General features: G+C 41.9%; 1 protein-coding gene across 1 annotated transcript in view; it reads left to right on the forward strand.

Annotated features, from left to right (window-relative positions):
- Positions 1 to 8871: 8871 nt before the first annotated feature.
- The window catches only part of LOC111143049 (CTTNBP2 N-terminal like), a 50169-nt gene continuing 31183 nt past the window's right edge, over positions 8872 to 27857 (forward strand). The window contains exons 1-3 of the mRNA XM_022496483.1: positions 8872 to 8914; positions 21164 to 21287; positions 24172 to 24279. Of these exons, the coding sequence (XP_022352191.1) occupies positions 24181 to 24279 (99 nt within the window). The 5' untranslated portion in view covers positions 8872 to 8914; positions 21164 to 21287; positions 24172 to 24180. The remainder of the gene's footprint in view (positions 8915 to 21163; positions 21288 to 24171; positions 24280 to 27857) is intronic.

Genomic DNA, 27857 nt, shown 5'->3' on the forward strand with positions numbered 1-27857 from the left:
TCACGGAGAGAGAAGACAAAGGACAGACCAAGATGGAGGTGAAGGTAGAAACAGACATAGAAGGATCTGAGACATTCAGCAGGTAAAACGGACAAGACTCGGTGACAGACTGGTGGCAGAGAGAAAAAGGTATAAGTAAATCTCCTGGGGTCTCATTTCATCTTCACTACAATCCTATAGTAAACACAGTATTATTTTCTCAACTTTATGGATGGGGGATTTGGAAACTCACGGTAGATAAGTGACTTGCTTGGGTCCCACAGCGAGTAGGTGGGGCCATAAAGTCACTCTCTTTCCACTGCGCTCACCCTGGGGTCAGGCAGCTCTTCCTGACAGAGTCCACTCCCCTTCTTGTGCCTCTGAAGCTATGGCTCTTCAGTACCCCTGGCCCTGTCATTCACCAACATTCCCGGCTCGTCAATGCCGAGGGAAAATAAATAAAAATACAATCACGGAGGCTGGCTGCAGTTTGAGTCAGTTGACCTCCACCAGAGAGTACAAATTGATTCCTTTGCTGAGGAGAGTGACTTCCTGGGTTTCTCTGGCAATGAAAGTGAGGGTCCCCTGGGTAGAACTGAGATGAGAAAAGTTTGAGCCACAAGGAATTAAATTGCTCTGCCTAGCAAAGCTAAAGACACTTTGGACCAAACCACCCCTGCGGCCTTAGTGCCCAGCACACAGGCACTCAACATATTTTTGTTGAAACTCTGGAAGCGGGGTCCAGCGATCCCTGATTTAACAATCTGGTTTCCAGATGATTCTGATATACCCTCAAATCTGAGAACCTCCAATCTTTTTTTTTTTACTTTTTTTTTAAAGATTTTATTTATTTATTTGACAGAGAGATCACAAGTAGGCAGAGAGACAGGCAGAGAGAAGGGGGTGGGGGGAAGCAGGCTCCCTGCTGAGCAGAGAGCCCGATGCGGGGGCTCGATCCCAGGACTCTGAGACTATGACCTGAGCCGAAGGCAGAGGCTTTAACCCACTAAGCCACCCAGGCGCCCCTTTTTTTAAACTTTTTTAAAAGAAGATTTTGTTTATTTATTCGTCAGAGAGCAGGAGCGCACACAAGCAGGGGGAGTAGCAGGCAGAGGGTGAAGCAGGCTCCTTGCTGAGCAGGGACCCCGATGCAGGGCTCGATCCCAGGACCCTGAGATCATGACCCGAGCTGAAGGTAGTCACTTAATGGATCAAAACAGTCACTTAATGCCTGGAGCCACCCAGGCATTCCTAAGAACCTTCAATCTTTAAAAGCTTTTTCTTTTCTTTTCTTTTCTTTTAAGATTTTATTTATTTATTTGACAGAGGGATAGAGAGAGAGCGCAAGCGGGTGGGGAGGGAGGCACAGGCAGAGGGAGAGGGAGAAGCAGGCTCTCCAACAAGCAGGGAGCCCAATATGGGGCTCACTCCCAGGGCCCGGGGACCACGACCTGAGCCAAAGGCAGATGCCCAACCAACTGAGCCACACAGGTGCCCCCAATCTTTGAAAGCTTTTTATAACACTGTCCATATAATCCTCAGACCCCAAATCCTCAACGAAAAGCTGCTGCACACAAGAATCTTCCTTCAGTAGTGCTTCAGACAACAAAGGACAAAGACCAACCATCCCAGAGTTTCTGACAATGACCAGTAGGCAAGGAAAGACGAGGTCAAGAGTTGGGCAAGGTTATAGAAGCAGGCTGCAGCTCAAATTGACCTGAGAGCAAACATGAGAACCACCCCCAAATGTGGTGTAAACACTCATTGTTTGCTTCCCAAACATCCATCCCGATTTTTCTCTGCTAATGGAATGAATGAATGAATGAATTTTCATTTGAGGTTTTAGCTTTTCCCCACACTTAATCCATAGCTCCAGATAGAGCACATGACCCAGATCTAGCCAATCAAAACAACTCTTCCCCCTGATCACAATGAATGATTGAAGGATGAACATAAAGTCCAAGAGGAGCCCAGAGAACAGAGTGGGATTTTTCTCAGACTACTGGGAAAGAAAGAGGAGAATATGACCAGATACGAAGCCTGAGTGACTCTGCTTACTGCCAACTGAGGAAGAAAGCATGTCTGAAAACAGAACCAACACAGAAGTAGAGTTAAGAGTTACAGAGAGAGAAACCTGGTCCTACTAACATTTTTTTGAGAAGCTGGATCAAGCCTTATCTGAAGACAGCCTTATCCTGGACTTCTTCAGCGCATGAGCTAATGAAGACCAGTTTTGCTTTGGCCAGTTTAGTTGGAGTCTTCTGTCCCTTACATAGGGAGGAATCCTGACTATGATGTAAAACAGTGGATCGAATGATGTTATTTGGAAAGTGTGGTTACAGAAAGAAAGACAACTAGGTTCAACCACAAGTCCACCTCCCCTCAGGACTATGAGCACCTGAGGTCAGACCTATGTGTTATTTCTAGTGGTAAGGATAATCGCCATGCAATGGTCCCTTTAGGAAGAAAAGGAGCACAAAAAGAAAGCAAGGTGGCAGAAAGAAAAGGTGAGGAGAAATGTACAGATCCCTTCCAACTTGCATCCCCTGGTCACTCTGTTAAAGGCTGACCACACCCTGCAGGGGCCCAGCAAGGGCCGTGAAACAGGAAATGAGGGCATAGAAGCTTCTAGCATCAGCCTATTCCAAAGGGCCACTTACCAGGAAATTGCCTAGAAATGATGATACAGTCATAACTGGGTCATTATTTTCCCTAGAAATATTTCTCCCTTTTGTGAGCAACAAGGACCCATTCAACCAACTGTGTGGTACCTCAGTTGAAAAAACAGACCAGGGGAAGTGTGTAATTGGCTCTTCTCAGATCGAAACTGTAGGGCAGCTTGGCTGAGCCGAAGTTCTGTCTCTGACTATAGCACAGAAATTACTTTTTGCTTAATGTCAGCCCATGTATAGGTTGACATGGGAGGAAGTGGGGATAGAGGAAAAGAGAAAGAGAACAAGCCTTCCGGTCAGTTTCAGCCCTTCTGGCAAGTCTACTCAGCCCAGGAGGGGGCTCTGGCTCCAGACTTTGGGGAGAGAAGTCACCCGGGACAGAGGAGGAACAGGAAGAGAGACTGAAAGGGGAGAGGCTGGAAGAGAGGGAAAGAGTTAACCTTTAATGAACTAAGTCAATTTATCAATTAAAAAAAAATGGTTAACTGAAATCTTTTCCCATCTGTTTGCCTCTGTGAAATTTATATTTGGAAATAACAAACATAACATCAACTAGTTTATCAAGTCGTTATCTGATATCTGTCTCTCCATAATAATTTAATAATTTCAGAGATTAGAATGAAAAGGGAAACTTGGGACTCATTCAAAGGGGCATGGAGTTTTCTTCCAGAGACCTATGACTAATCTGTTGTTTGGTTATGAGGGGGTGAGTTAAAAATGACCCCAGTCCTCGGGAACTTGCCTGGGTTATTTGGGAACTTCGTGGCTTGTCTCATCTACTTCCAGGAATTTTGTATCTGGGCTAGGGCCGCCAGGCAGCCCCAGTAATGAAAAGAACAGTGAGTCACAGAGGCCTGGGCTCCGTCCCACTCTGTCCACCTGCAGGGTCCACGGGACAGTGATGCAGGGGAAACTGTGGGATTGAGGTCAAGAGGACCTCACTCTTTGACCTCGGTCAAGCTTCTCAGCTATCTACTTCTTACACTCCCTAAATCTCAGTGACCTCCTGAGTAAAAAGGAGATTACAGTAACCATCTTAAAGGTTTGTGGTGAGAATTAAAAGAAATAATGTGCCCGCTGTGAAGTAGGCACTGAACAAGTTGGCTGATGATGTTAGAGGTTCTAACCTCTCTGCACTAGCTTTGTTATCTGAAAAACCAGAATAGTAATCACCTCTTAGGCTGATCACAAGGATTATATATGTAAAGGATCGCATGTGTGAAGATCACAAGGATTATACATGTAGAGATTACACAGGATTGTACAGGTAATATAGGTAAAGCACCTCGGCACAATGCCTGATGCAGGGAAATTTCATGTCTTTCCCTTTCCTCCCCAACCTTCCCCTAGCCGGTCCAGGATAAGAGTGTTGCCGCTCCCTCATGGCCAAGCTGGCCCCAATATTTAGCGAGAAGCCAGAAGAATCTGTCCCTGAAGGTGGTCCTTGGAGCCCCTTACCTGCTGAGCGCTGGCCTACATCCATAAAAGGAAAAACGGCCAGGTGAGAAGCCTTCCTTGAGCGCATGGGGATGGCCAGGAGGGAAGGGAACGGCTGCAGGACGCATCGCTGGGCACTAGGGGGAGCAATAAGCTCGGGAACACAGTGAGGACGACGCCCAAAATCTCTCCACTCCCTCTGTGCCCTAGTCGCCCAGTTGGGCCTATCCAAGCCGGAAGAGAACGCTTAGGGATTACTGGGAAGGGCCTTTGTGGGGATAAATGACGGGAGAAAATGCAGGGATCTGTAGAGAGGGCGCACCTTACCTCCTGCGTCAGCTTGATACCAGCCTAGAAAGCTCTCCTCGGCTTCTAGACTTCTACCTTTGGGTCTTCTGGGGAAGGAATTCCATGTCGGTAAAGGAAAACCTGAAGTAGGGAAGACTGGCCACTTTTCCCAGTCACTCCAACTTCTACATTTAGCCCCCTAGCATCTCAGCAGTCCCAGTGGCTCACAGCTAGAAGAAGTCTTATAGAGAGCCCCAGAAATTGAACCCCCCAGATGTTAGCTGAAGGACTGGAGCCCAGAAAAGAGAATGAGCTTGAGCAAGATCTCCCAGACAGTTTATAATAATCCCTCAGAGGTCACCAAATACTTTCATGTCTATCATCTGTCTTGGATAGTCACCACCACCAGATTTTGGGGTCAGGAACTATTCCATTTTACAAACAGGGAAACTGAGGTTCAGGTAAGTACCCATAACTCTCCTCTTCCCTACTAAATTTCCATGGCCACCCACCATCCCCTCCTTTCTTGCTTTCCCTTGTTTTAAATAGGTCTGAACTATACTCATAACCTCAGGAAGATTGCTACACAGCTCCAAGTAGTCCATACATCTTGTGGCATTCCCCAAACTCTCAACCTATCCAGCATGATAGAGAGATGATAGAGCAAAGTAATTAGGAAGGTACTCTTTGGGATCAGATCTGAGTAAATATTCATTTACTTCTCTTACGAATTCCATGACCATGAACTTCTCTGTGCCTCAGCTTCTTCATCTGTAAAATGGGAATATTCATCCCTATCTCTTGGAATTCTTTTATAGGTTAAATAAGATGAACCGTAAGGCAATTTCACAATGCCTGGCATATACATAAAGACTTGAGAAATGTTTCTGGTATATACAATTTATCATATAGTCATAGAACTGAAATGACCTTTAAGAATCAGTTCCTTAGGGACGCCTGGGTGGCTCAGTTGGTTAAGCGGCTGCTTTCGGCTCAGGTCATGATCCTGGCATCCTGGGATCGAGTCCCACATCAGGCTCCTTGCTCAGCAGGGAGTCTGCTTCTCCCTCTGTCTCTGCCTGCCACTCTTAGTCTGCCTGTGCTCACTCTCTCTGACGAATAAATAAAATCTTAAAAAAAAAAAAAAAAAGAATCAGTTCCTTAGTTTCATGCCATTTACCAATGAACTTAAATGGAGTTAAGTGAGGAATGTTACTTTGTGAAGTAGGTTAGCATACTGGTTTGAATGGTTTTCTGTCCTTCCCAAAATTCACGTCCACCTGGAACCTCAGAACGTGAACTTGTTTGGAAACAAACACCTTTATAGATGTAAGGAGTTAAGACAAGGTGGTACTAGATTAGGGTGAGCTCTAATCCAATGGGACTGTTATCCTTATACATCCTTATAAGGAGAAAAGAGGAGGTACGGAGACAAAAGACACCCAGGAAAGGCCACATGAACACAGGCAGAGCCTGGAATGATTTAGCTACCAGCCAAGGAAAGCCAAGGATGGTCTAAGCCACCAGAAGCGAGAAGAGAAGCAAGGAATGGATCCTTGCTCAGGGCTCCCTCCCTCAAGGAGCCAACCTGCCAACACCTGGATTTCAGACTTCTAGGCTTCAGACTGAAAGTGAGTAAGTTTCTGTTGTTTTAAGCCATCCAGTTTGTGCTAATTTCCAGCAGCCCTGGGAAACTCATATGGTTTGGGGAGAGGGAGAACTCCAACAGAACTCTTTTTTTTTTCCCCCCACTTCTAGTCTACTCCATCATTAACTCCCCAGACCAGCAAATAAACATTTGTGGAACACCTACCTAGGAAGTTTACCTATTTGGAGAAAAATCGACACAAGCTATAATTGTCAGCACTTCTTACGAAGTTGTTGCCTGAAACACAGTAGTTGTCTGAAACACAACATTTACTGGCAAGTTGATAAAGCTATAGATATACAAATGTAATACAAACTTAAGATATTATTATGAACCCACTCTCTACCTCTGCATACACCTTTGTACCAGACTCTAAATTTATTTACATGCTTTTCATATCGAAGAATCATAAAACTTCAGAACCGTCTCACACTGCAGCCTAAAGGTCACCATGGGCTTTACAAAGCCTGCCTGTTCACTACCTCCAGAGGTGATGAATTAAAAGGAAAGCAATCTGAACACCCTTAGGACTCTGATTCCTCCCAGACAGGGATGATGTCATTCTTGGAGATCCTCCCACACTCACTCAGGAATGGGCAGAGGGAGCCAGGAAGTCAGGAGAGCTGCTGATTACCATCAAGGAAGTAAACCAGGCTGGGAGGCGAATGGGTGGTGGTGGGTCAGCAGCTACAAAGGAAAGGAGGGGAAGGAGGGAGGAGCTGATTCACTAGAACAACTCTTAGGGTGACTCAGAAGCTAGAAGAAAATAGCCTGTTCTCCCACATCTGCCTCATTGTCGGGCAATGAGGCACTTCCCTCATTGCAAATGCAGAGGCAGGGCGAAAGGGAGGAGGAAATGGGATTTTTCACATTTGTGGACCTATTCCAGCACCCCCCACTCTATGTTTTTAACCATTTCAGACATTCTGTTTCAAGTCAGGTCAGTGTTCACTGAACACCTACTATGTGCCTGGCCTTCATCGTGCCTTTCGGATTGTCTGCTCTCCTGAACACAGGGCATGATCCCTTTTGGTTCTGAATTTCCTATGTCATTACTTCAAAAGCACTTGGCCAGCTGCTGAGCTTCTCAGTACAGTCTTGCTGTCCTTAAATAGGGATGACTCTCTCAAGCCTCGCAGGCAGGCATGGAGCCTTTTTCTGGCTCTGATTCTGGTTTTGTATATACTCTCCCAGGCCCATTCTGTGGACCCGTCCTCCTCGTGAGAGTCCGTGTGCGGTAAGCAGAATATGGCACAGGTTTAGTCATACAACCTCGTTGGAAGTTCTTTCTTTACTATTTACTAGTTCTATGCCCTTAGTTATTTGAGTTCTTTTCATTGCTATCTTCTCATCTGTAAAATGGGCAGGATGATGTCTATCTTACAAGTTAGGACAGATTTATCATATAATAGCGGAGATTAAGTAAGATAGCATATGAAAGTGCCTGTTACAGTGATGACATATCTTCCTAGATCAATACTATGCCCCTAGTACTATCTTGCTCAATAATAATTCTTATGATTAAGAATAATATATTAAAAACAATACATTACTTAGCCATTATAAATTTTAATTGTATCATAAGTATTTATTATATTGTATTTTAAAATAATGTGGTTATTATTTATTATTTTTTATTTATTTATTTACAGACAGAGATCACAAGTAGGCAGAGAGGCAGGCAGAGAGAGAGAGGGAGAAGCAGGCTCCCCACTGAGCAGAGAGCCGGATATGGGGCTGGATCCCAGGACCCTGAGATCATTACCTGAGCCAAAGGCAGAGGCTTTAACCCACTGAGGCACCCAGGCGCCCCGGTTATTACTATTTTAACCAGCTAAATAGATCTGGTGACCTGGAGAGCAGTCTATGGGAAAGGAACCCAGAAATCTTAACCTCTGATAGGGATGCATCCCTATCCCGGGATAGGGATGGTCCTGGAAGGCTTGCTGCTAACAGCAAGATCTGCATTCCTGTGTTCACAAGAAGGGACAGACATTTCTTGCATCTTCTACATTGCCCTTTGTTCCAGCTTCACTGCAAACGCCATTGCCCCACAATATAATAGGGCCAAGAACACAAAAATATCCCCTCATCAGACACGCATATTGACAGACTAATTTGCAATCACTCGACTTTTGCCTGAAAGGCAGGTGGGACTGGGTTTTGCCCTCCCTGGTGCTACCCTAGTGGCCCCGCGCCAGGAGCTCCAGTGCTAGTACATCCCTTCCAAATGTAATGGGAAAAGAGAAGGCCGGGTTGGGGCGGGGAGGTGGGGGTGTCTCCGGGTTTATCATCTTTACGTTCTTGCTTCTAGCACCACACCCACAAGCTGGTCCAAGAGAAAGAGACAGCAGGAAAGACACGTTACCAGGTTTGTGACAACTAATTCTAAAGCAGACGCCAAAGGGCATTTCATTTATTAACATTTTGGATAGAATGAAACGTTAATGTGCCCAATCAACCTGAGCTCCCAAAGTCCGCCATTCCTAAGCCTCCCAGACTAGGAGGGTAAAGCACTCGGCACCGTGCTGCCCAGAAACCGCATACAAGGTGGAAAGTTGCAGAAGCCGAGCCGGGAGGGGAGCAAGCCCATCCCGGAGCCCCGGCCGGAGGAGCTCGCTTCCTCCAGGAAGTGACGCGGGCTCAATCCCAGCCCGGCTCTCCCCAAACAAAAGGGATCTTGGGGCCCCGGGAGGAGCCTAAATGACTTTGGAGAAGCCCCTCCTCCAGCCGGCGCGGATTGGTGCCGGTGCTGAGGAAGCGAGGTGGCGATTGGCCCTGGTGAATGCCATTGCGCCCGTCTCGCGGTTGAGGGGCGGGGCCTCAGGAGGCTTGGATGGGAGCGGGCGGCGGAGGCGGCGGGGAGCAGAGTCCGGAGCGCCGGGAAAAGGTAGGAGCCGCCAGGGCTGGGGCTTGGCGGTGGCTGGGGGGCCGGGTTCTCGAGAGAAAAGCAAGAGTAGGACCACCGGTGTCCTCCCCCGCCGTCCCAACTGCCACTTGCGCCCATCCCCTGAGGGGGCGGGGCCGTCTCCTCCGCCTCCCGGTATTCCCCGAGGAGGCGGCTCCTCATCCTCCGAAGGTCCTCGCAACTACTTATTGTCCCCCGTCAATCCCAGCTCCGTATAAGAGGCTTCCCTCCTGACACCCCTCGTTTAAGGGTCCCGCTCGCCCGGCGCCTCAACCTTGGGGAGAGCGCACAGGTTCCCATTCTCTAGGCTGCCGCCCCCACCCCCATACGGTACCCCCGGGAACCCAGACATCCCTCCCTACACTTGTCTCTGCTCGCCAGAGTGGGACCAGAGCTAGTTTCACCCGTAGGATAAAAATCAGTATTTTCCCAAAAAGATGGGTGAGGCAGAAATCAAGACCCTATCTAGACAGCCAGCTCCACAGAAGAAGCGGCCTTCCCCCACTTCAGTTCTTCCCATCCCCCACGCTCTGATACTCAGGCTTCCTCTTGAAGCCCCTCGGATCCTCTCTTCCCTTGGGCGGGGGAGGGGTAAGGTGGCGCGGGCCCAGAGCTCACCTGCTTCGGGACTGTTTTAGACTCTGGAGGAACGAGAAATACTAACTCCCCGCTCCCCCTTCACCCTTTGTGCCGTCCCTCCAATCTCTGCTCCTTGAGGGAGAACCCAACTTCTAAGGCTTTTTCAGGTTTGAGTCGCGTTTCATTTTGCCTTTCTACCCTATTTCTGCCTTGGGAACTTGATGAAAAACCATCCCTTTCTGTTTCACAGATAGGTGGGTGTGTTGGTTATCTGCAGAGTTGGCCTTACGTGGGTAGAATGCAGTGTATATTGTTGGACTGCTAGTGAATAATAGCACGTTTTCAAATAAAACAGTGTAGATAAGTATACAAAGAGCATTAGATTAGGACTGAGTATCTCCCAGTCTAGGGTGGGCTGGTCCGTTGCTCAGGGAGACTGCAGTTAACCTTGAAGGTATAGTTCTGTTGAAACAAAAGGCAGGAAGCGTTTGAAGAAAATTCAGGTTCAGCCATCTAGGTTTATCATTAATCCCCTCTGTGGCCTTTAGTTACTCTGTAGCCCCTTTTTTATGGCGGTTTTTTCCTTCCAGAGGAAACTGAAACACACATGATATTATTGACTGGTTTTGTAACAGAGGTATCACCTGCCAAAATTTAAGGGATGAGAAGTAAGAGCCAGGTTTAAATCTCAGAGATAAGGATAAATAAAAAGCAAGGTCAGCTCCAGCTATTCATGGACCTGTAACCACCAAGAAGTGTCTCTGTATTGTGCTCATAAAGGCTTTGTCAAGTTGACCTTCATTTCAGCAGGTGCAAAATACTGATGATTTTGGCCTATTGTTAATGATATTGAATCCCCAGTAATCATCTATCGGTAGCACTTCCATGTATTAAAATTTGCCATATTTTTTAACATCGTTTCTTTTGCTTTCAAGTTTATCTTACTACTGTTATCTGTAGCCAGGCTTATAGCCGTGAAATGCAAAGAGTTGAAATCATGGTGGGCAGTTATAATGGCTGTCTCTTACCTTCCTGATTAGACTTTCTGAAGGTAGACTTCCTGAAGTTTATTATTTTTGAATAGTTAGCTTTGAAGTTTTCAGAGCCACCCTTAGTGCTCACAGATCTGTTCAGTGATTGTTTCCAGACCTCCAATAAAAAAGCACAAAGAAAGAACCGTGTGGTAGGTCTCCCCAGCAAACAAAACTTACTGTGATAGGAGAGGGTAAGACATGGGGCCCCCGGCAAAAGCAGCAGAAAGAAACTAAAAGCAGAACAGGAAATCCCAAAAAGATATATCTTATTACATGAGCAGAGAACAGAAAATAAACTGAGGTAAGAGACTAAGAACCAAAGCAGTGATGATTGCCAGAGCCTTAATGAGCAGAGACGAAAAAGCAAATAATGCTCTTTGATTATTTGGCACAACAAGCAGGACCTGTCTGATACACGTTTGGGTCTTGGAAATCTTTGCTCTGACTTTTTCAACAACTGTTTGGTCATACTAGATGAGGAAAAGCATTGTATGCAGAGGATTTTATGTATATATCTACTCTATGTGACTTAATTATAAAATCGTTGAGAGCAGGTAGTAGTAATTCTTTTTTTTTTTTTTTTAGATTTTTATTTATTTATTTGACAGATAGAGATCGCAAGTAGGCAGAGAGGCAGGCAGAGAGGGAGAAGCAGGCTCCCCGCTGAGCAGAGAGCCCGATGTGGGGCTCTATCCCAGAACCCTGGGATCATGACCTGAGCCGAAGGCAGAGGCTTTAACCCACTCAGCCACCCAGGTGCCCCAGTAGTCATTCTTTTTTAATCATTGTGTGTTTCCCAGTCCCTGGGACAGGTGTTTGTTGAACTTTGTTTGAAGCTGTCACCTTAGGGTAGACTAGAAAGATAAATTGCTGATAGGATATGACACAACTTAGTATAATCCGTTTCTTTTTGCTGTGATTTTACATTATTTTCCCTACCTGATGTCTTAGGAAACTCCAGTATCTTAAGTGACTCTAAAATATTGAATTTCCTATAAGAAAATATCTGTTGTTTATATATATATAATTTTGCTGTAATGAAATCTGAAACAGACTTACTAATGTAATCACTGCTAGTCATTTTGGAATTTTATTTCTCTGAGACTTTGACCTGAGTGGAATGAGGTGAATTTAGGAGAGCACACTAGGAACTGATCGCTGGTTTTTAAGAATGGTTTCCGAGTGTTTGATTTAGACAAGTTACGCATCTACTTTGGGATTTTTTTCAAGTGGATTTTTAGTCAATTTTGTGCTTTTCTGAACTAGCACTAAATACATGAACAGGGACACAAATAGAATTGGGTCCCTGAATGGAATCATGTGGACTGATACGGTGGGCCCAGTGCACTCGGGTCTATAATGGATGTGTCTTGGCAGAATCAGGTTTGCAATGCTACCAGTTTATTTGCAGAACAGGATTGGAATTCTTGGCTTTTTTGAGTGTAGGAGACCCATGTTTCAAGGGGTTGCCATTGAACTGGCATCTGGTGTCATGATATGAGAAGCAGAGATTTATTTCTAGAGGAAATATGTCCAGTCTCTGGTGGTTGACCCCAGGAATGACTTGTCAGCTGTTTCTGAAGGCCCATTTTTTCTTATTTCCTACATGTTTGCTGCTAATAACTAAAAATCACATCTTGTAAGTTGCAGTTCAAAGCATTTCAATGACAAAATGGCTTATTTGTTTTGAAGCTATAGAGTGTGGGAATTGACAGCAGAAACTCTAAAGGCAAACCTGGGTTCAAATCCCAGCTCTGCTGCTCTTTTTTACAAAGTGTGCCCCAGGCAAGGGCAGTTTTCTATCTCACCACATCCCATTTTCCTCAGCTGTGACATAGAAGTAATTTTTAGAGTTTTTTTTTTTTTTTTTTAAGGTTTACATGAACTAATGTATACATAATCACAGAGCGAGGTTCCTGGCATGTAGGAAGCATACAGTATTGGTAGGTATTATTGCTGTCCTTACTAGCACTTTGCATGTGAATTACAGAATTTAGTGTTAAATATTCTTTTACTCCTTTGGCATTTTAACGAAAGTAAATAATCAGTATATGACTTTACTTATCATTTGGTTGCTTTTAACTATTTTAGTATATAGCTAAGATTCCTAAGTTGAGGAAACAAAGCTTCTATACATCATGATCTCAGACATCTGATACAAGGATACAAGGATTTTTAGGGGAGTATGTATGTCCGCCTCATAGAGTGTATATTTCATAATTTTGTCATGCAAATTATCTTCCTTGAATTTTTTGGCCTGAGAAAAAGAAAGGCAAGGGATTCAACCATCTTGTGTCTTCTCTGACTTGTCAGTTGCTACAATCCAAACTCTACCATCTTAAGTACCTCCATCCTCAGTGTCCTATAATTGGTTTTGTGGACATGGGGATGACAGTACAGGGTTGCACCTTCTGTTAGATTTAAGGATTTTCAGTGGTAATTTTGATCAAAAGTGGTTTTTGCCTTTTGAAGACAGCTCCCCCAACTGCCCCCAAAGTAAGGAGCGATGATGGGAACAGGTGAGAAGAAACAATAGACAGGAGTTAAGAGTGGAGGTGAGAGGAGTTGAGGACAGGGGTGTGTGGGTTGAGGAAAATAGGACTACAAGCAGGCATTGAAGTAAAGAATGCAGTAATAGGGTTCCTCTCTGCCAAGTATTTCCAAACTCTGTATTTCAGGTCCAAAGCCAGAGTTTCCCATCTAAATGTATCCTTTGCTGCTAAATGAAGCCTTTCTGACTTGTGGAGCCACAAAGAATGTTACCTTAATTGTTACTGAGTTCAATAAAAACTAGAAAAGAAAATAGGAGAGCACAGGATGATGGGGTTTACAGACCAAAAAAACTTCTGACCTTGAGCCTTAAGAGCATCTGCTTGGGTCCTTTGTACACAGCTGCTAGGCAGGGCAAGGCTGAAGAGTGCTGTAGGTTTGCCATCCTAGACTGGTGAGAGCCAGGGAAGAAGTATGGCAGGGAGAAGCAAGCTGGGAGGAATTGTTTTAACAAGAAGTAAGAACTGTAAGTTACAAAAGAGAAAGGAACAAAGGGTAAGTGACTGGTAGGTTATAGGAAAAAGAGAGAAGCACTAACTTTGCTTTGGGGAGGTGTGGGGAAGGGGTGCCCCATCTCTCAGTTTCTGCCAGCCAGACCTTTCTGTTGCAGCAGGTGGTTCAGGAATAAGGACAGAACAAATCTGGTTCTTAAGTGATTTAATAGTTGAGGATACAAAAATGATCAGGTCTCATCCCATGTATCAGCTCCTTCCTGTTGCCTCTTGTTCTTAAATTGAAGGCACAGGAGGAATTTTCTTAAAAGGCTCTACCCATGAAGACTTCTCCACTTCGAAACCTTTAGTCTTCCCTACACTGACTCTTAACACATTTCGTTCTTCTTGGGAGTCTGATGACTTCTCATTCAGCATGTCTCACATCAGTGACCATTTTCCTCTAAAACCAGTTCCTTTTCTAACATCCCTGTTTCTGTTAATGGCGTCATCATTCTAGTCAATCAGTCTAAATGTTCAGCCAAGCTGGGATAATTTCGCCTCCTGTGTCATAGAATGGAACCAGTACCAAGTTACTATAAATTCTGCACGACGTCTCCTGCATCCATCATTTCTCTTCCATCCTGACTGCTGCCATCCTACTTCACACATTTTTGCCTCATCCCTGCGCTGTTGAAGTTTTCTCTTAACTACTTTTTCTGCTTCCAATTTTTCAGTCAAATCAGCTCTTTCCCTTCCTAAAAGTATGCTTCTCTTATGAAATTTACCTGATGAAAAATGTTTAGTGGCTTCTCATTTCCTAGAAGATAAAGCCCAGTCTTGCTGGCTGTAATTCAGAGCTGTACATTTCTTTCCAACCAGCATACTTTAAAAAACTCCTTTGAACCACACTGCCAGGTGCTAAGTTTAATCAGCTTGAGTTTGTCAAGGAGAGAGGTCTTAGAAGACAGATATGAAAACAGAAGAACTGATACAACAGAAGGTCGTAATTGCTCCTGGGTTACAAATATAGATACATATCCACTATGCATTTAACATAATACAAAAAATAGCCATGTTATGTTTAGAAAATCAATTTCTCAGGCATTAAGTTAAAATTGTGACTTGAAAAAAAAATTGTGACTTGATTAAAAGCTGTAAAAAATTCTGTGGAAATGAAGTCATGCTTTTCACCTGTGTCCTAAAGTCACAAAAAGCTAGTGTAGGCAGAAGGATGTCCTTTTCTTTTCCCAAGTCTGGAGATAACCATTGGCCTGAACAAATGCTGTGCATATTCCTGAGTTCTGACCTTCAACCTGCCAAGTCAGAAGGAGTAAACTTGTTTTGATTTCTAAATTAGACACATGAATAATAGAAAATGGCAACTCACAGGAAAAGTAAACTTCATTATCTTTGCTAATGAAGCCACATATGTGCTCCAGGGATGAGAACTGACCAGCTACTCATTTTAACTGGTCGACATCCTGTTAAAGTAGTTAGTATTAGCCCATTTTATAAATGAAGAACTGAAAACTCAGAGGTTAAGTGGATAGAGGAATGCTGAAGTAGCAGAGCCAGGATGCAAACCTAGGTCTGTCCTACTCCAAAGCCCACACAGCTTTTTGCTGCAACATACCACCTCTCAGGAGCATTACTGTCCCTGAGGAACCTTGGAGCAAAAACAATTGCTAGGTCCATTGTTGGTAATTTTCAGCTGATAGCAAATTGTTAAACTTTTATTTTTTAAATCCATGATCTGATTTAGAATACAAAAATTAAAGGGTGGCTGGGTGGCTCCGTCGATTAAGCTTCTGACTCTTGATTTCAGCTCAGGTCATGATCTCAGGGTCCTGAGATCTAACCTCGAGTTGGGCCCCACATTGATTCTCTCTCTCCCTCTCCCTGCACCGTCCTGCCTCCCCCTACTTCTGTGTAGTCATGCTCTCTCTCTCGCTCTCTCTCTCTTAAAAAAAAAAAAAATTTTCATTTAAAAAGGAAGACAAAATTTAAAAGGTAAAACACACACAGTTATAATATTTATTGTGGAATTTTTTACAGTTCTAGGAGAATCAGGTTATGAGCATAGCTACAATACAGATACCTTGATTGTTTTATGGCTTGTATGTATGTTCTGTTTCTTCGGTTTGGAATCCTGATGGAGTCAACAACTTCCTTTTACATTGACATTTGAAGGGTTTTTGTATTTCAGGCTGTTCCTAGAATTGTGGCCCATCAATCATTTTACTGGAAAGAAAATCAATCTATATGTTATTTTTTTTCTTTGTTGTAGTATTTTACAACTCATGGTGGCATTATTTCAGAAATACAGAAGTTTAGGGGAATGATAGGCAGATAGATGATACAGACAGATGTATATGTCAATGAATCTTGTTATAATTTCATTTAAGCTAAATAAAGTCAACCGGCATATACTTAATGGTTCATACTTCTGGTATTTTTCCAATGCTAAAAGACATTTTTAATGAAAAATATTAATGTAAAATCTATTATTCATTTTCATTAACATACATTCCAGTAGCTTAACTAATGTAGTTCTTCTGGTTTGGTCTTGTCTCAGATGAGAATACTTGAAAGGGTGTAACAGATATCCAGGTAGACAGACCTGTTTTTAATAGCGTTGTGCTAAATGTCCTCATTTTGGGGGAGAGATGTTTGAATATTTGTTTATGGGCATGAGGCCACTTCCTTGTTTTCCTCAATACTCCTATAAATCTTATTGGCAACAAATAAGAGAAACAATGAGAGAAACAGACATATACACATACACACATAGTGAGAGGAGATGGATATTCACACACAGAAAGAGATAGACCAGAGATGCAGGAGTCTTCAAACAGAGCAAAACAAAACAAAAATCTCATATCCATCATGGTGTCCCAGAAGGTGGATTAGACTGGATCTATAGAAAACATGGTGTCCCAGAAGGTGGATTAGACCGGATCTATAGAAAACATAGCTTTACTATTTAACTGTAATCTTCAGGAATTCACTGAACAACCCTGGCCTCAGTTTTCATCTGTAAAATGAAGAGTGCCAAATGAGATTATTGCTGAGGTCCCTTCCAGATTTGTGGATCACGTTTTAGAGAGGTTTTTCTACCATACAGTTCATAAAGCTGGTAAAAGGAGAAGATCAGATGTGAACAATGGTTACCAAGTCGCAGTGGTTGTTAAGGAAGCCACTGGAATCAAATTACTTAGGCTCAAATCCCATTTCTGCCGCATACTATATCGGAGACTTCGAGCAAGTTATTTAGCCTCTGTACCTCACTTTTCTAGTCTGTAAGATGGGGATGTGATGGTGGTTGTAGCATCTGTCATCTAAGGTTGTTGTGGGGATTGAATTAATTCATGGTAGGTACTTGGAACACTGCCTGGAACACATTAATGTTTATCTTTTTTGTTTTGTTTTTATTTAGCTCGATTAATATCTTTTTTGTTAAAACTATTCCTGCTTGAATTCTTCTTGGAAAACTCTGCTATAAAACTCTGAGGTGGTGGTGATTAACATTGATAGGCTCAATTATATCATTATTCATTTCTGCACTAAACATAAATCCAGAAAATTTGGCATTCTAGAATCTGCTGTGAATAGAGTATGTTTGAATAGAGTACTGAAAGTATTTTAAATGTCGACATTAATTAGCTTCATTACAGAACTGGTTTCTTGAGGCCTACTTCAAAGTCTGTATTGACTATCGATACACAATCATCTCGATCCCTTAGCACTGTTGCAATTTCTTTCTAAGTGTATTATTCATATTACATTTCAGGGTCGTGAAATTTATAATCTTCAAAACTGTTTTGAGACCATTTTGTTTTATATAATACTATCTATAGTGTGGCTTGAAAAAACAAACTGATAGCAATAAGACAAAGCAAGGCATTCTGAGAAGTGTATAGCACTCTCCTAGTAATGGGAAGGCTCAGATCTAGTTGCTCTAAGAGTCTGTAAAGTAGTAAATGGTTAACATGTTGTATTCATTTGCTTAGACTACCATAACAAGGCAGACCGGATGGCTTGAACAACAGAAATTTATTTTCTCGAAATCCTGTAGGCTAGAAATTGGAAATGTGTCAGCAGGATTGGTTTCTTCTGAGGCCTCTCTCTTATACTCGTAGATGACCCTCTTTCACATGGTCTTTCCCTGTCCCTTGTTTGTATCCAGGTTTCCCCTCTTATAAGGCTACCAGCCATAGTAGATTAGGGCCTACCCTAATAACCGCATTTTAACTTAATTCCCTCTTTAAAGACCCTGTCTCCAAATGCATTATATTCTGAGGTGTTGGGGATCAAGACTTGAATATATGAATGGGGGCAGGCATCCAATTTAGCCCAAACAGTTTTGTGGTTTGTTTGTTTGTTTGTTTGTTTGTTTTTCCGAGAGAGAGCGAGCAGGGGGTGGGAGCGAAGGGAAAGGGAGAATCTTAAGCAGGCTCACACTCTGCGTGGAGCCCAATGCAGGGCTTGATCTCACAACCCTGAGATCATGACTTGTGCGGAAATCAAGAGTTGGAACTTAACTGACTGAGGCACCCAGACACCCCTAGTCCAAACACTTATTAAAACACATAGACACGTAAGGATCCAAATAGTCCAGTAATATCTTTTATCTTCAACTGAAAGATTTATTTGACATTTGTAGTAAAGCTTATATTGCTTAGTATTGTAGAATTCAATAAAATGATATTTGTTTTTATACCTTTGTTTTAGAACCTTTGTAAATAATAATAGCAAAAACAACTCTCTTTAGTAAACATACAAAAGATCTGCTTTCTTGGTCAGAAAATTATTTTCTGATAGTATTTTGACATGTTTTTCTTCCCTAGACTAATCCTAAAATGCCAAAAGCAGAATGAGAAATACAGTTTGGAATGTTGTCACTCTCTTACCCCCAAATGCATAAATAACCCTTCCGAAAAACTAGAAGTGCCAGAGGATGGGGAAACAAATCTTTTTGAGATAGTCGAGGTAATGTGTCAACGCCTTCCACCCCCAGATAGTAGGTTGCTTTGGATACATTTTTAAAAATAGCAGTGCATTTTTGTCCATATTTAGATTTAGTATTTATAAATATGACATGTTTATTTTATTTTTTAAGTTTCATATATTCTGGATTTTTAAGAAAGTACATTATCTAGTGGAAAGCTCTCAAAAACACCCATTTTGTATGTCAGTGTTGACTCTGAATTTTAAGAATTAATTGGCCTCCTATATGTTGCCTTAGCTGATATGTATGTGAAAATCCTCACATAGTGGGAGCAAATTTGCTTTCTGTTTTATTGCTAATACTAAAAACTTACTAAATGGCCTGAATCCCAGTCAGTTGCAGCCCAAGTATAAGTTTTTTTAAATTTGATGTCTCAGTATATATTAAAGAAGTGATTTTTATGCAGTTTGCAAGTGTGATTTTCTGGGCAAAACAACTGATTTGTTTTTTATACTAGCCAAGTTGACTTAAAAAAGAAAAAAAAAAAAAACAAACCCAGATCTGTGTAGATTTTTTTAAGGTGTTTCTATGTCCAGAAGTACCTAAGACTTACCAAAAATGTGCTTTCCCTCTTTCATGCCCCATACTACCCACTATTTAGAAGTCAAGCCTACTGTTCCACATAAAGACATACACACACCCAGATACTAGATATACAAACATGTACTTGCACTCCACCCTGCCCTGCCCTCCTGCTTACATAGCTATAGAAACCTAGGGTGTTTCTTTTTCTGCCAACCAGTGTCTCTGTGATTAAAAAAAGGCAGCAACTCCTGCTCTCCTGTAGAATTAATTCAGATTTCTAGAGCAAAACCTGGGGCTTCGTCAAGAACGAAAAGGAGCAACCAGAACCAGAACGAATGGAGCTTGGGTATTATCCAGAGAAGGGAAAATGTCAGAATAAAATGAACAGAACCCAAGCCACAGCAACATACCTCCATGGCAAAATCAGCACTGCCACTGAGGAGGGTCAGGGAGGGGTGAGGGCATCCTTCTTGGTAGCCTCCACTCTTGTGACTGTTGGCACATAAAAGTTTGTGTCAAAGACTCACACACTCCTGACTGTTGGTCCTGGCTTGATGGAAAGTAGCCTGTGAATAGACCAAATGGTGTGCTGGGCAAACTGGTGTTTAAAATTATTTATTGATAGCCTAAAAATAAGTTTCATACCTATCCCATAAATAGGTTTATTTTACCCCAGGTAGCAAAATATGTATAATTTATCTTTTTTTTTTTTTTTAAGATTTTATTTATTTGACACAGAGAAAGATCACAATTAGGCAGAGAGGCAGGCAGAGAGAGAGGAAGGGAAGCAGGCTCCCTCCCTGCTGAGCAGAGAGCCCAGTGCGGGACTCAACCCCAGGATTCTGAGATCATGACCTAAGCTGAAGGCAGAGGCTTAACCCACTGAGCCACCCAGGCGCCCTGTCTCTTTTCTTATAGACATTTATTTTTTAATTGAGAAAACTATAAAGCTTACTATAGCCACAGTTAGCTGTGCCACAGTGTATAATAATGTATTCAGACAACTTGTCTACGAGTGGTTTTTATTTCAGATTTATAGACTGTGGCATGCCTTGAACAGACATATCTGCCTCTAAACTCTAAGGAAAGTTGTGTCTTGGAGACTTTCAAATGGAAGGAATGAACTGAGCATCTGGTTGAAATGATCTTGTCTTTCAATGTTACTTAATGGATCATGACAGTGACAAGTAACAGCTCATTCAGAAAGCAAGTGGAGAACGAGTCTGTAGATGACGACGTGCCAGAAATCTGGCACTCTTACTTCTGACAATTAATATGGAATTAGCAACAGCCTTTTTCCAAATATCTTGGGCCACATCACTTATATATTAGGCAAGAATGGGAGTCAAGTTTAAGAGTTGGTGTCTTAAAGTATAGGACAAAAGTTGTGTTTCCTCATAAAATTTAAAGTCTTATCATTTTTTAAAAAGTTTGCAGGGTCTGATATACTGTTAGGAAAATATAAACACAGAATTTGCATGTAATTCAACACTTAACGTTTGGGAAAAAATGGGGAAAAGTTGGAGCTAGGTGAGGAATTAGCCTTACAGACAAAGTCCAGATGGTGACAGGTTGATTTGTCTGTTCATTGCCTGGCAGAAGGTGAGGGTATAAAGGCGTACCTTACAAAATTTAGCAGTTTGAAAAGTTCAGTTGTAATTATGTAATTTTTCCATCCGAGTGTATTGTGCATTAGTCATGGTGATTTAAGCAAATAGGCTTTTGTCAATTCAGGGAGACAAAGTCATTTCTCTTCTAGGGCATTCATAAGTTAGTCCTTAAAATGGCAGTGCACATCTTAAAGTAAAAAAGGTTTTGAAAGCCCTCACCTTCCCTAACTGTAATTGCAAAAAGGAAGTCAGATGCATGGTATTTTTTTTTAATTTTTCTTTTTCATAAACATATAATATCTTTTTATCCCCAGGGGGTATTTTTGTTTTATTACTCAGCTTCGACTTGAAGAAGTGGCTGTTTTCTTTCTTGTCTGTGTCAACCCACACCTCTCAGGCCTTATCAGTTGTAATGATAGTTGACATTCATGGGGTTTATCCAATCATTTATGGTATAGTAACATAGAAATAAATTTCTTATTATTTTGCAGCATCGGACACTCTTCCACCATGCTGATGGTATTTTAAATATATTTGCCGATTTTCCCAAATTTTAACTGAAGAAGACCTTAAGAATTTATCCTCGAGGCGGAAAGTGTAACTGCCACTTATCAGGTCAGTATCATCCCCACCCCTCACCTTTACCCCCACTCCCAGGAATATCGCTATTCCCCTAAAACATGCTGTGGTTTTATGGTCTTTCGTTTATATTAAATTTATTGCAAATTTAAGATTGGATTCAAATATGAAGAACAGCAAAGAACTGCTGATTTTTAGTATTTCCAAAGAAAGGTTATAAGAGTATGTGAAAACAGACCTATTGGTTTTTCAGTTACAGAGCTGTGACCCCTTTTTTCCTCCTGTGTCATATTTGTATTGTATTTACCTTATGTAGACACTCAGCTGGACGAGTGGGTACATATTAGCAGATTGTTCCAGATACTAAGATTTGTGTGGCGAAGTGATTTACAAATGCAGATAACAAGATTATAGTGCTTTATGCCATTGACAAAGATTGGAATTTTTTCTTGCCTAGGCTGAATAGTTAAGTGACTCTGAAGATTGTTTCAATTTTCCTCTTTTATGAGGACGTATATTTATCACAACAGATCCAAGACTTTGATTTAGGTACTGTTTTAGTTTATTGTATATTCACTTTATTCTTATTTCACTGCATTCTCTAACAATTAGTTCTGGATTTTTACCCATGAAAGTTTGGAATGGAAACCAGAAGGACTTTAGAGATGATCTAGTCTGTCTGATTTTACCTGTGAGGAAACTCCGAGCCAGAGCAACTAGGTAACTTTTGTCCCCACGGCCATAGAGCTGCTCAGTGGCAGAGCCCAGACTGAAATTCTGCACACCTCGCTCCCGGTCTGTTAAGCTTTCCTCACCGGGCACTGCTTCCTTCAGCCCCAGTTTTAGATCTCTAAATAAGAGTTTTGAAGGACTACAAAGATACTGAAGGAAAAAAAGGAGAATACGTGTGAACACTACCATTATTATTTTGGTGTTTCTGCAACCTGTTCATTTCCTCAGGGTAGCTGGTGTTTACAGAGTACTTTTCCAAGTGCCTATTATTCTGCTTAACATCATGGGAGGGAAGGGAATGGGCATAAAATGATGGGATTTTTCCTCTGCTTTTTAATCTCTGCGAGATTGAACCATGAAACCGTCAGGAAGAGGGGGAAGGGTTTCATCCACGAAACCAGTGTGACTCAACTGGTGGCTTAAATTCCTCACTGTTCTTCACTCCAGGATGCTATCACCCCTCTCCACTTGTGTTTCCAAACCACAAAAGGGCAGCTTGAAGGTATTTCTGAGGTCATTGATCTTGGCTGCCCCCAATTTTGATAATGCCTTTCTTAGAATTCTTGTGGAAAATGAGAGAGGATACTAGTTATTAATAATTAGACCATTGTTCAGCTTGTATCGGGAATTTGGCGAGATGTTTTACATTTATTAACCCGGTCTTCCCAGCAACCCTATGAGTTTGATACCATCATCCCTCTTTCACAGATAAGAAAACCGAGAATCAGAACACTTGCCCCAAATCACACAGCTAAGGTTATACAGACCTGGCATCTATCTGACTGCAAAGCTCTTTCCAGCATCCCATCTTAAATTAAGTGTGTGGCTTTATTAGATTTATGTGGTTGTGTGTTTGTTTTTTTAGTTATGTTTAAAATACCTGATGTGAGAGGTCTTCTCTAATCTCAAAGTGAGGACCACTTAACCAGCTGCTAAAACTCGGGTAGTTAGAAAGTTAACAGTTAAAACTGAAGTTAGATGGAACATATTTTGCCATGTGGCGAAAGATTCGTACGGCATGTCTTGGAACACAATCTAACAACAGTGAAGTAGGCCTTCCCTACATGCTCTCCCTCACTGAGAGGCGGTAGCTCTGGAAGGAATCAATGACTCTTTTGTCTGCCTCCTAAAATTTCATGTGCTCATAAGAGTTGGGAATTACTGGAGGGTGTGTGAACTAGTCATGTTGTAATTCACTTTAAAGGAAACTATATGAGAGTGACAATTTGGAAGTAAAAAGAGGGAAAAGGAAAGTAGTATTTGCTCAGCCTCGGAAGTTACAAAATGTATCTCACCATACCCACTGGTCAGAAGACCCTTGGAAAATTGTGTAGCAGTCTAACTTCTGTCTCTTTGTGATTTTTGAGAAATTAATCTTATAGAAAGGATTGAGTCTGTGGTATACAGTTTGCCATTTAACATATTTCAGAAGATACAAGACTTCTTGGAAACATGACCTTGCTGAGTCAGATAAATTCAGTTTGTAGTAGTCTGTCCAGTTAAGATGTTTAATAAGGAGGGTATATTTTAAAAAATTATTTGAAAGTATATTTGTATGATGGTTGCATTGAAGTCTTATTTTACTATATGAAATATAAATACCATGGTAGGTGTTTTTCCTTTTAAACTCTATTTCAGAGAGAACACCTATCACGTGAAAGCAGATGGTTTAAAAACAATTGTCTCCCATACTGCCACCAGCCATTGTCTTTGCCCAGGTTTTGTTTCATCCAACTTCAGAGGGATGCCAGAATGTTTTATAAACAGTTTAGGAATTTGGTTCTCTAAAACTGGGAAGTCTTTTCATGATCTCATGATTTTCTGGTGAAATAGTGTTCATGGTAACAGAATTTTACCTGTGCTTCTAGTAACAAAACTCATGACTAACTCTTTCTGAGACCTCCCAGGATGTTCGTAAATATGCTTGGAGGAAAAATGATGAAAAATTGATCTTTTGAATAGTGATGAAATCCGTAATTAAGGTGAATTTTATTTTCCCTTACTGCTCAGTTTATGATTAACATCAGAGGCTCTTATTTCTTCTACTTAATTGTACTGTTTGCCATCTTAAACCATTTTTTACTGTAATTATTGTTCTTTTCTTGTCTGACTCACTTTATTTTTTTCTTTAGTAATATCAAACTCACTCTGTCTTCTGGAGCTTGTCTGATCGTTGTCTTTGTTTTAGGCTTTCAGGATGAATCTGGAAAAACTCAGCAAGCCTGAACTCCTAACGCTATTCAGTATTCTTGAAGGAGAGCTTGAAGCAAGGGACCTTGTGATAGAGGCTTTAAAGGTGTGTTAAACCAAAAAAAAAAAAAAAAAAAAAAGAGGTCATCGTATGTTTTGAAAGTCATTTTATGGGTTGAAATTTTTTTAACCTGTTTTAACCTATTTCTGTAGCCCCTGTTGAAGTTCAAGGTCTGGTTGTACATATTGATACTTGCTCTGGCAGCTACCTGTGTGGTGTGCTTTTAAGGATGCTGGTAAAGCCTTTCTGACCCCAAAATAGTTCTTTAGTCTCTCTACCTCATGTCTGGAACTTGAACTTCATTCTTTGGCTTAGAGGCCTTAACCATTTTTGAATGCCAGCTGCTTCAGAACGCAATGAGACTTGCTTCCTAAAAAATGTATATATGTCCATATACCAAAATTCAGGTTATAATATCTGGGTGATCAAGGACTCCATGAAGACCATCTCTGGATTCCCTAGACCCCAGATAAAGAATTCTTACTGTTGTTTTAGTATTTGATATCTGTTAAGACATAAGGGGGAGGGGGGAGGCAGGTATGACATATGTAGAAACTCTGCTTTCCACTCAGTTTTTCTGTGAGCCTAAAACTGCTCTCATAGGGGTGCCTGGGTGGCTCAGTCAGTCAAGCATCCAACTCTGGATCTCAGCTCAGATCTTGATCTCAGGGTCATGAGTTCAAGCCCCGCATTGGGCTCCATACTGGGCTTGGAACCTACTTAAAAATAATAAGTAAGGGGCGCTTGGGTGGCTCATTGGGTTGAGCCTCTGCCTTCCGCTCTGGTCGTGGTCTCAGGGTCCTGGGATCGAGTCCCACATTGGGCTCTCTGCTCAGCGGGAAGCCTGCTTCCTCCTCTCTGCCGACTTGTGATCTCTGTCAAATAAATAAACAAAATCTTTAAAAAAAAAAATAAGTAAAAAGACAAAAAATAAAACTGCTCTAAAAAAATAAAGTCTAATTTAATAAATATAAGGGGGTATACCTCCTTTCAAGTTTCATGAACCCTTTACACCGTTGTGAGGATGTTTCCCAATCTGTTCTGAGATCAGATTTGCAGATGCAGAGAAAAGACAGTAAAGGTATCTGTGTGAGCAGCAGGAGGAAGAGAGGGAGGAGAAATGGCCAAAGAAGAGAGACTCGAGCATGCTGGAGAGAGTAGCCCCTGCAGAGCGCTCACCCCAGACTAAGGATCTAAGAAGAGGTTTATAGTCTCAAATTTTAATTAGAGGTTAGATCCGTATACACCTTAAAACTCACTGGTAAAAAGTTTATGAAGTATTTTGGGTTTTTTTGTTTTGTTTTGTTTTCAAAATTATCTGCTTTTTAAAATATTGCATTAATATTTATTTCATGTGTGTTCATATGAGGCTCCATTGTTGAAGATTTTTTTTAAAAGATTTTATTTATTTATTTGACAGACAGAGATCACAAGTAGACAGAAAGGCAGGCAGGGCGGTGGGCAGGGGTTGGGGGGAAGCAGGCTCCCCAGTGAGCAGAGAGCCCGATGCATCCCAGGACCCTGAGACCAAGACCTGAGCCAAGGCAGAGGCTTAACCCACTGAGCCCCCCAGGCGCCCCATGAAGAATTTTTTTACAGCAACAAAGATAATTTTCTAGATAATTTCAAGGAAGCTTAGAGAATCAGTGATTTCCTAAGTAGCCAATAATAACCACTCAAAAGAGTTCATACAAAAAGCCTTTTTCCCTTCATGCACTGATACAGAGTAAATGTGTTGTTTGTTTGGTCATATCTGGGTAGTCTTTTCTTTGATTACTCTAAAATTATAATTGTGATAAAATTAAATCTAAGCCTATTATTTCTATGTGCTCTTAAAGTGACATGCTAATGTGTTTTTCAAGAATAACTGAAAAAGACTGACATTTCTGTCTAATGAGTATGCCTCAGGGTAGTTTATCACCGAAAACTATTGGTTTTTTTGTTTTGTTTTGTTTTCCCTGGTAGCTTTGTCGTATGTGATAAGTAATTTCCAGTGGTTTCGTTCTCCAGAGTGCATGAGGCAGTTCCCTTCTGCTATGTGGGGGGGCGGAGGTAGGGAGGGAGTCTGTTTTCTGTTCTTCCTTTCCCTGCTTGCTTCAGTCTTGGGTTTGCGCGGCTCCCTGGGGATCACGTTTATGGCTTTGACACATGCCGAGTCACATACGTTAAAGCTCATTGCCTGCGTCTTTGCCTCCCATACTGCTAATTAGAACTGTATGACTTTGGTCACATCATTCAATCTGTCTGGAGCACAGCTTCCTTTTCTGTAATAAGAATAAATGATTACTAACTAGTATTTGTGTGTAATATTGTAATTTGCCGGGCATTGCAGATCCTGCAACAGCATGGGAGCCATTTTTTACCCTTTATGTAGATTCTTTCAGTGCATACCACATTCCCCATATCCAAGGAACAGTCAGTGGTCGCTAATATTATGAATGGATGACTTTAGTGTGCCCTCAGTGGTGCCTAGTTTTTTAATGACTCCCCTGCCAACTTACATTGCATATAAATGTTCACTCTGGCTGGTGACTCATTTCTGCCGCTTCCACAGGCCTCCCCTTTTTGTCACTATTAGTGAATTTTCTTCCTTTCCCTGTACATCCCTGGAAACTATTCTGTTTCTCATAATCCCATCCCATTGTTACCAGTAGTCATAAACTGATTAAACCCAGGACACGCTCCCATTTCTTATCCCGTATTTTTCTGCTCAATGAAGAGAAGAGAGAAAAGGATTGGGGGAAGTTTGAGCTCGTTCCTAATTCTCATTTGTATTGCCTGTTGTTTTCTCATTTCTTCTCTTGGTTCTCATCTGAGAACCTGGCTCTCCTGCCCATAGGTGTTACCAGCTTAGAACCCGAAGAGTTCTCTGCCTAAGCTGCACTGGGAAGTGCTTGGCTCATACCAATGACTCCTTGTAAAACCCAGAAAGCATTTTCTAGGAGCATTATTATTATAAATAGCAATCAGATTTTAGAAAACTCCAGTAGTTTGGCAACATGTGTTAAAGACACTCAGCTAAAGATCTACCCCTGTCGGCACTGGGGCTCCGGAAGGCAGTTCCCCATATCAATATTACAGTTGACTTTTACAAAAACTTGTGGGCCTCAACCCCTTCACAATTGAGGTGGGATGGTGGGGGGATGGCTGGCTCGAATGGAAAAACTAAGCCAACCTTATTTTCTCTTTGCTTTTCAGCCTTAGAAACCAAATGTGTCTATTTTGCTAATCACTGTATCCTCTGCACCCAGCGTAGGGCTTACAGACAGACAGTAAAGACTTGTCAAACAGATGAAATGATCGTGCCATTGTGATGCGCTGCTTTAAAAGCCTGCCAGAGCGGCCCTGGGTGGCTCCGGCTCTCTGCTCAGCAGGAAGCCTGCTTCCCCCTCCCTCTCTGCCTGCCTCTCTGCCTACTTGTGATCTCTCTCTCTGTCAAATAAATAAATAAAATATTCAAAAATAAATAAATAACGGACTGCCATAAGATTTCAGAGTGGATGTTGTGAATTATTAAATTTTATAGCTTGTTCTTATGTGGCTGAACATACTGCCTTCTGGTTTTAATGTTAACAGATGCGTAGGTGCTTGTTGCACATGTTTTCCTAAAATACATTTTTTCT

Source organism: Enhydra lutris, unplaced genomic scaffold (assembly GCF_002288905.1).
Source record: "Enhydra lutris kenyoni isolate GAN:26980312 unplaced genomic scaffold, ASM228890v2 scaffoldscaffold9, whole genome shotgun sequence".
In the NCBI taxonomy this organism is placed as follows: domain Eukaryota; kingdom Metazoa; phylum Chordata; class Mammalia; order Carnivora; family Mustelidae; genus Enhydra; species Enhydra lutris.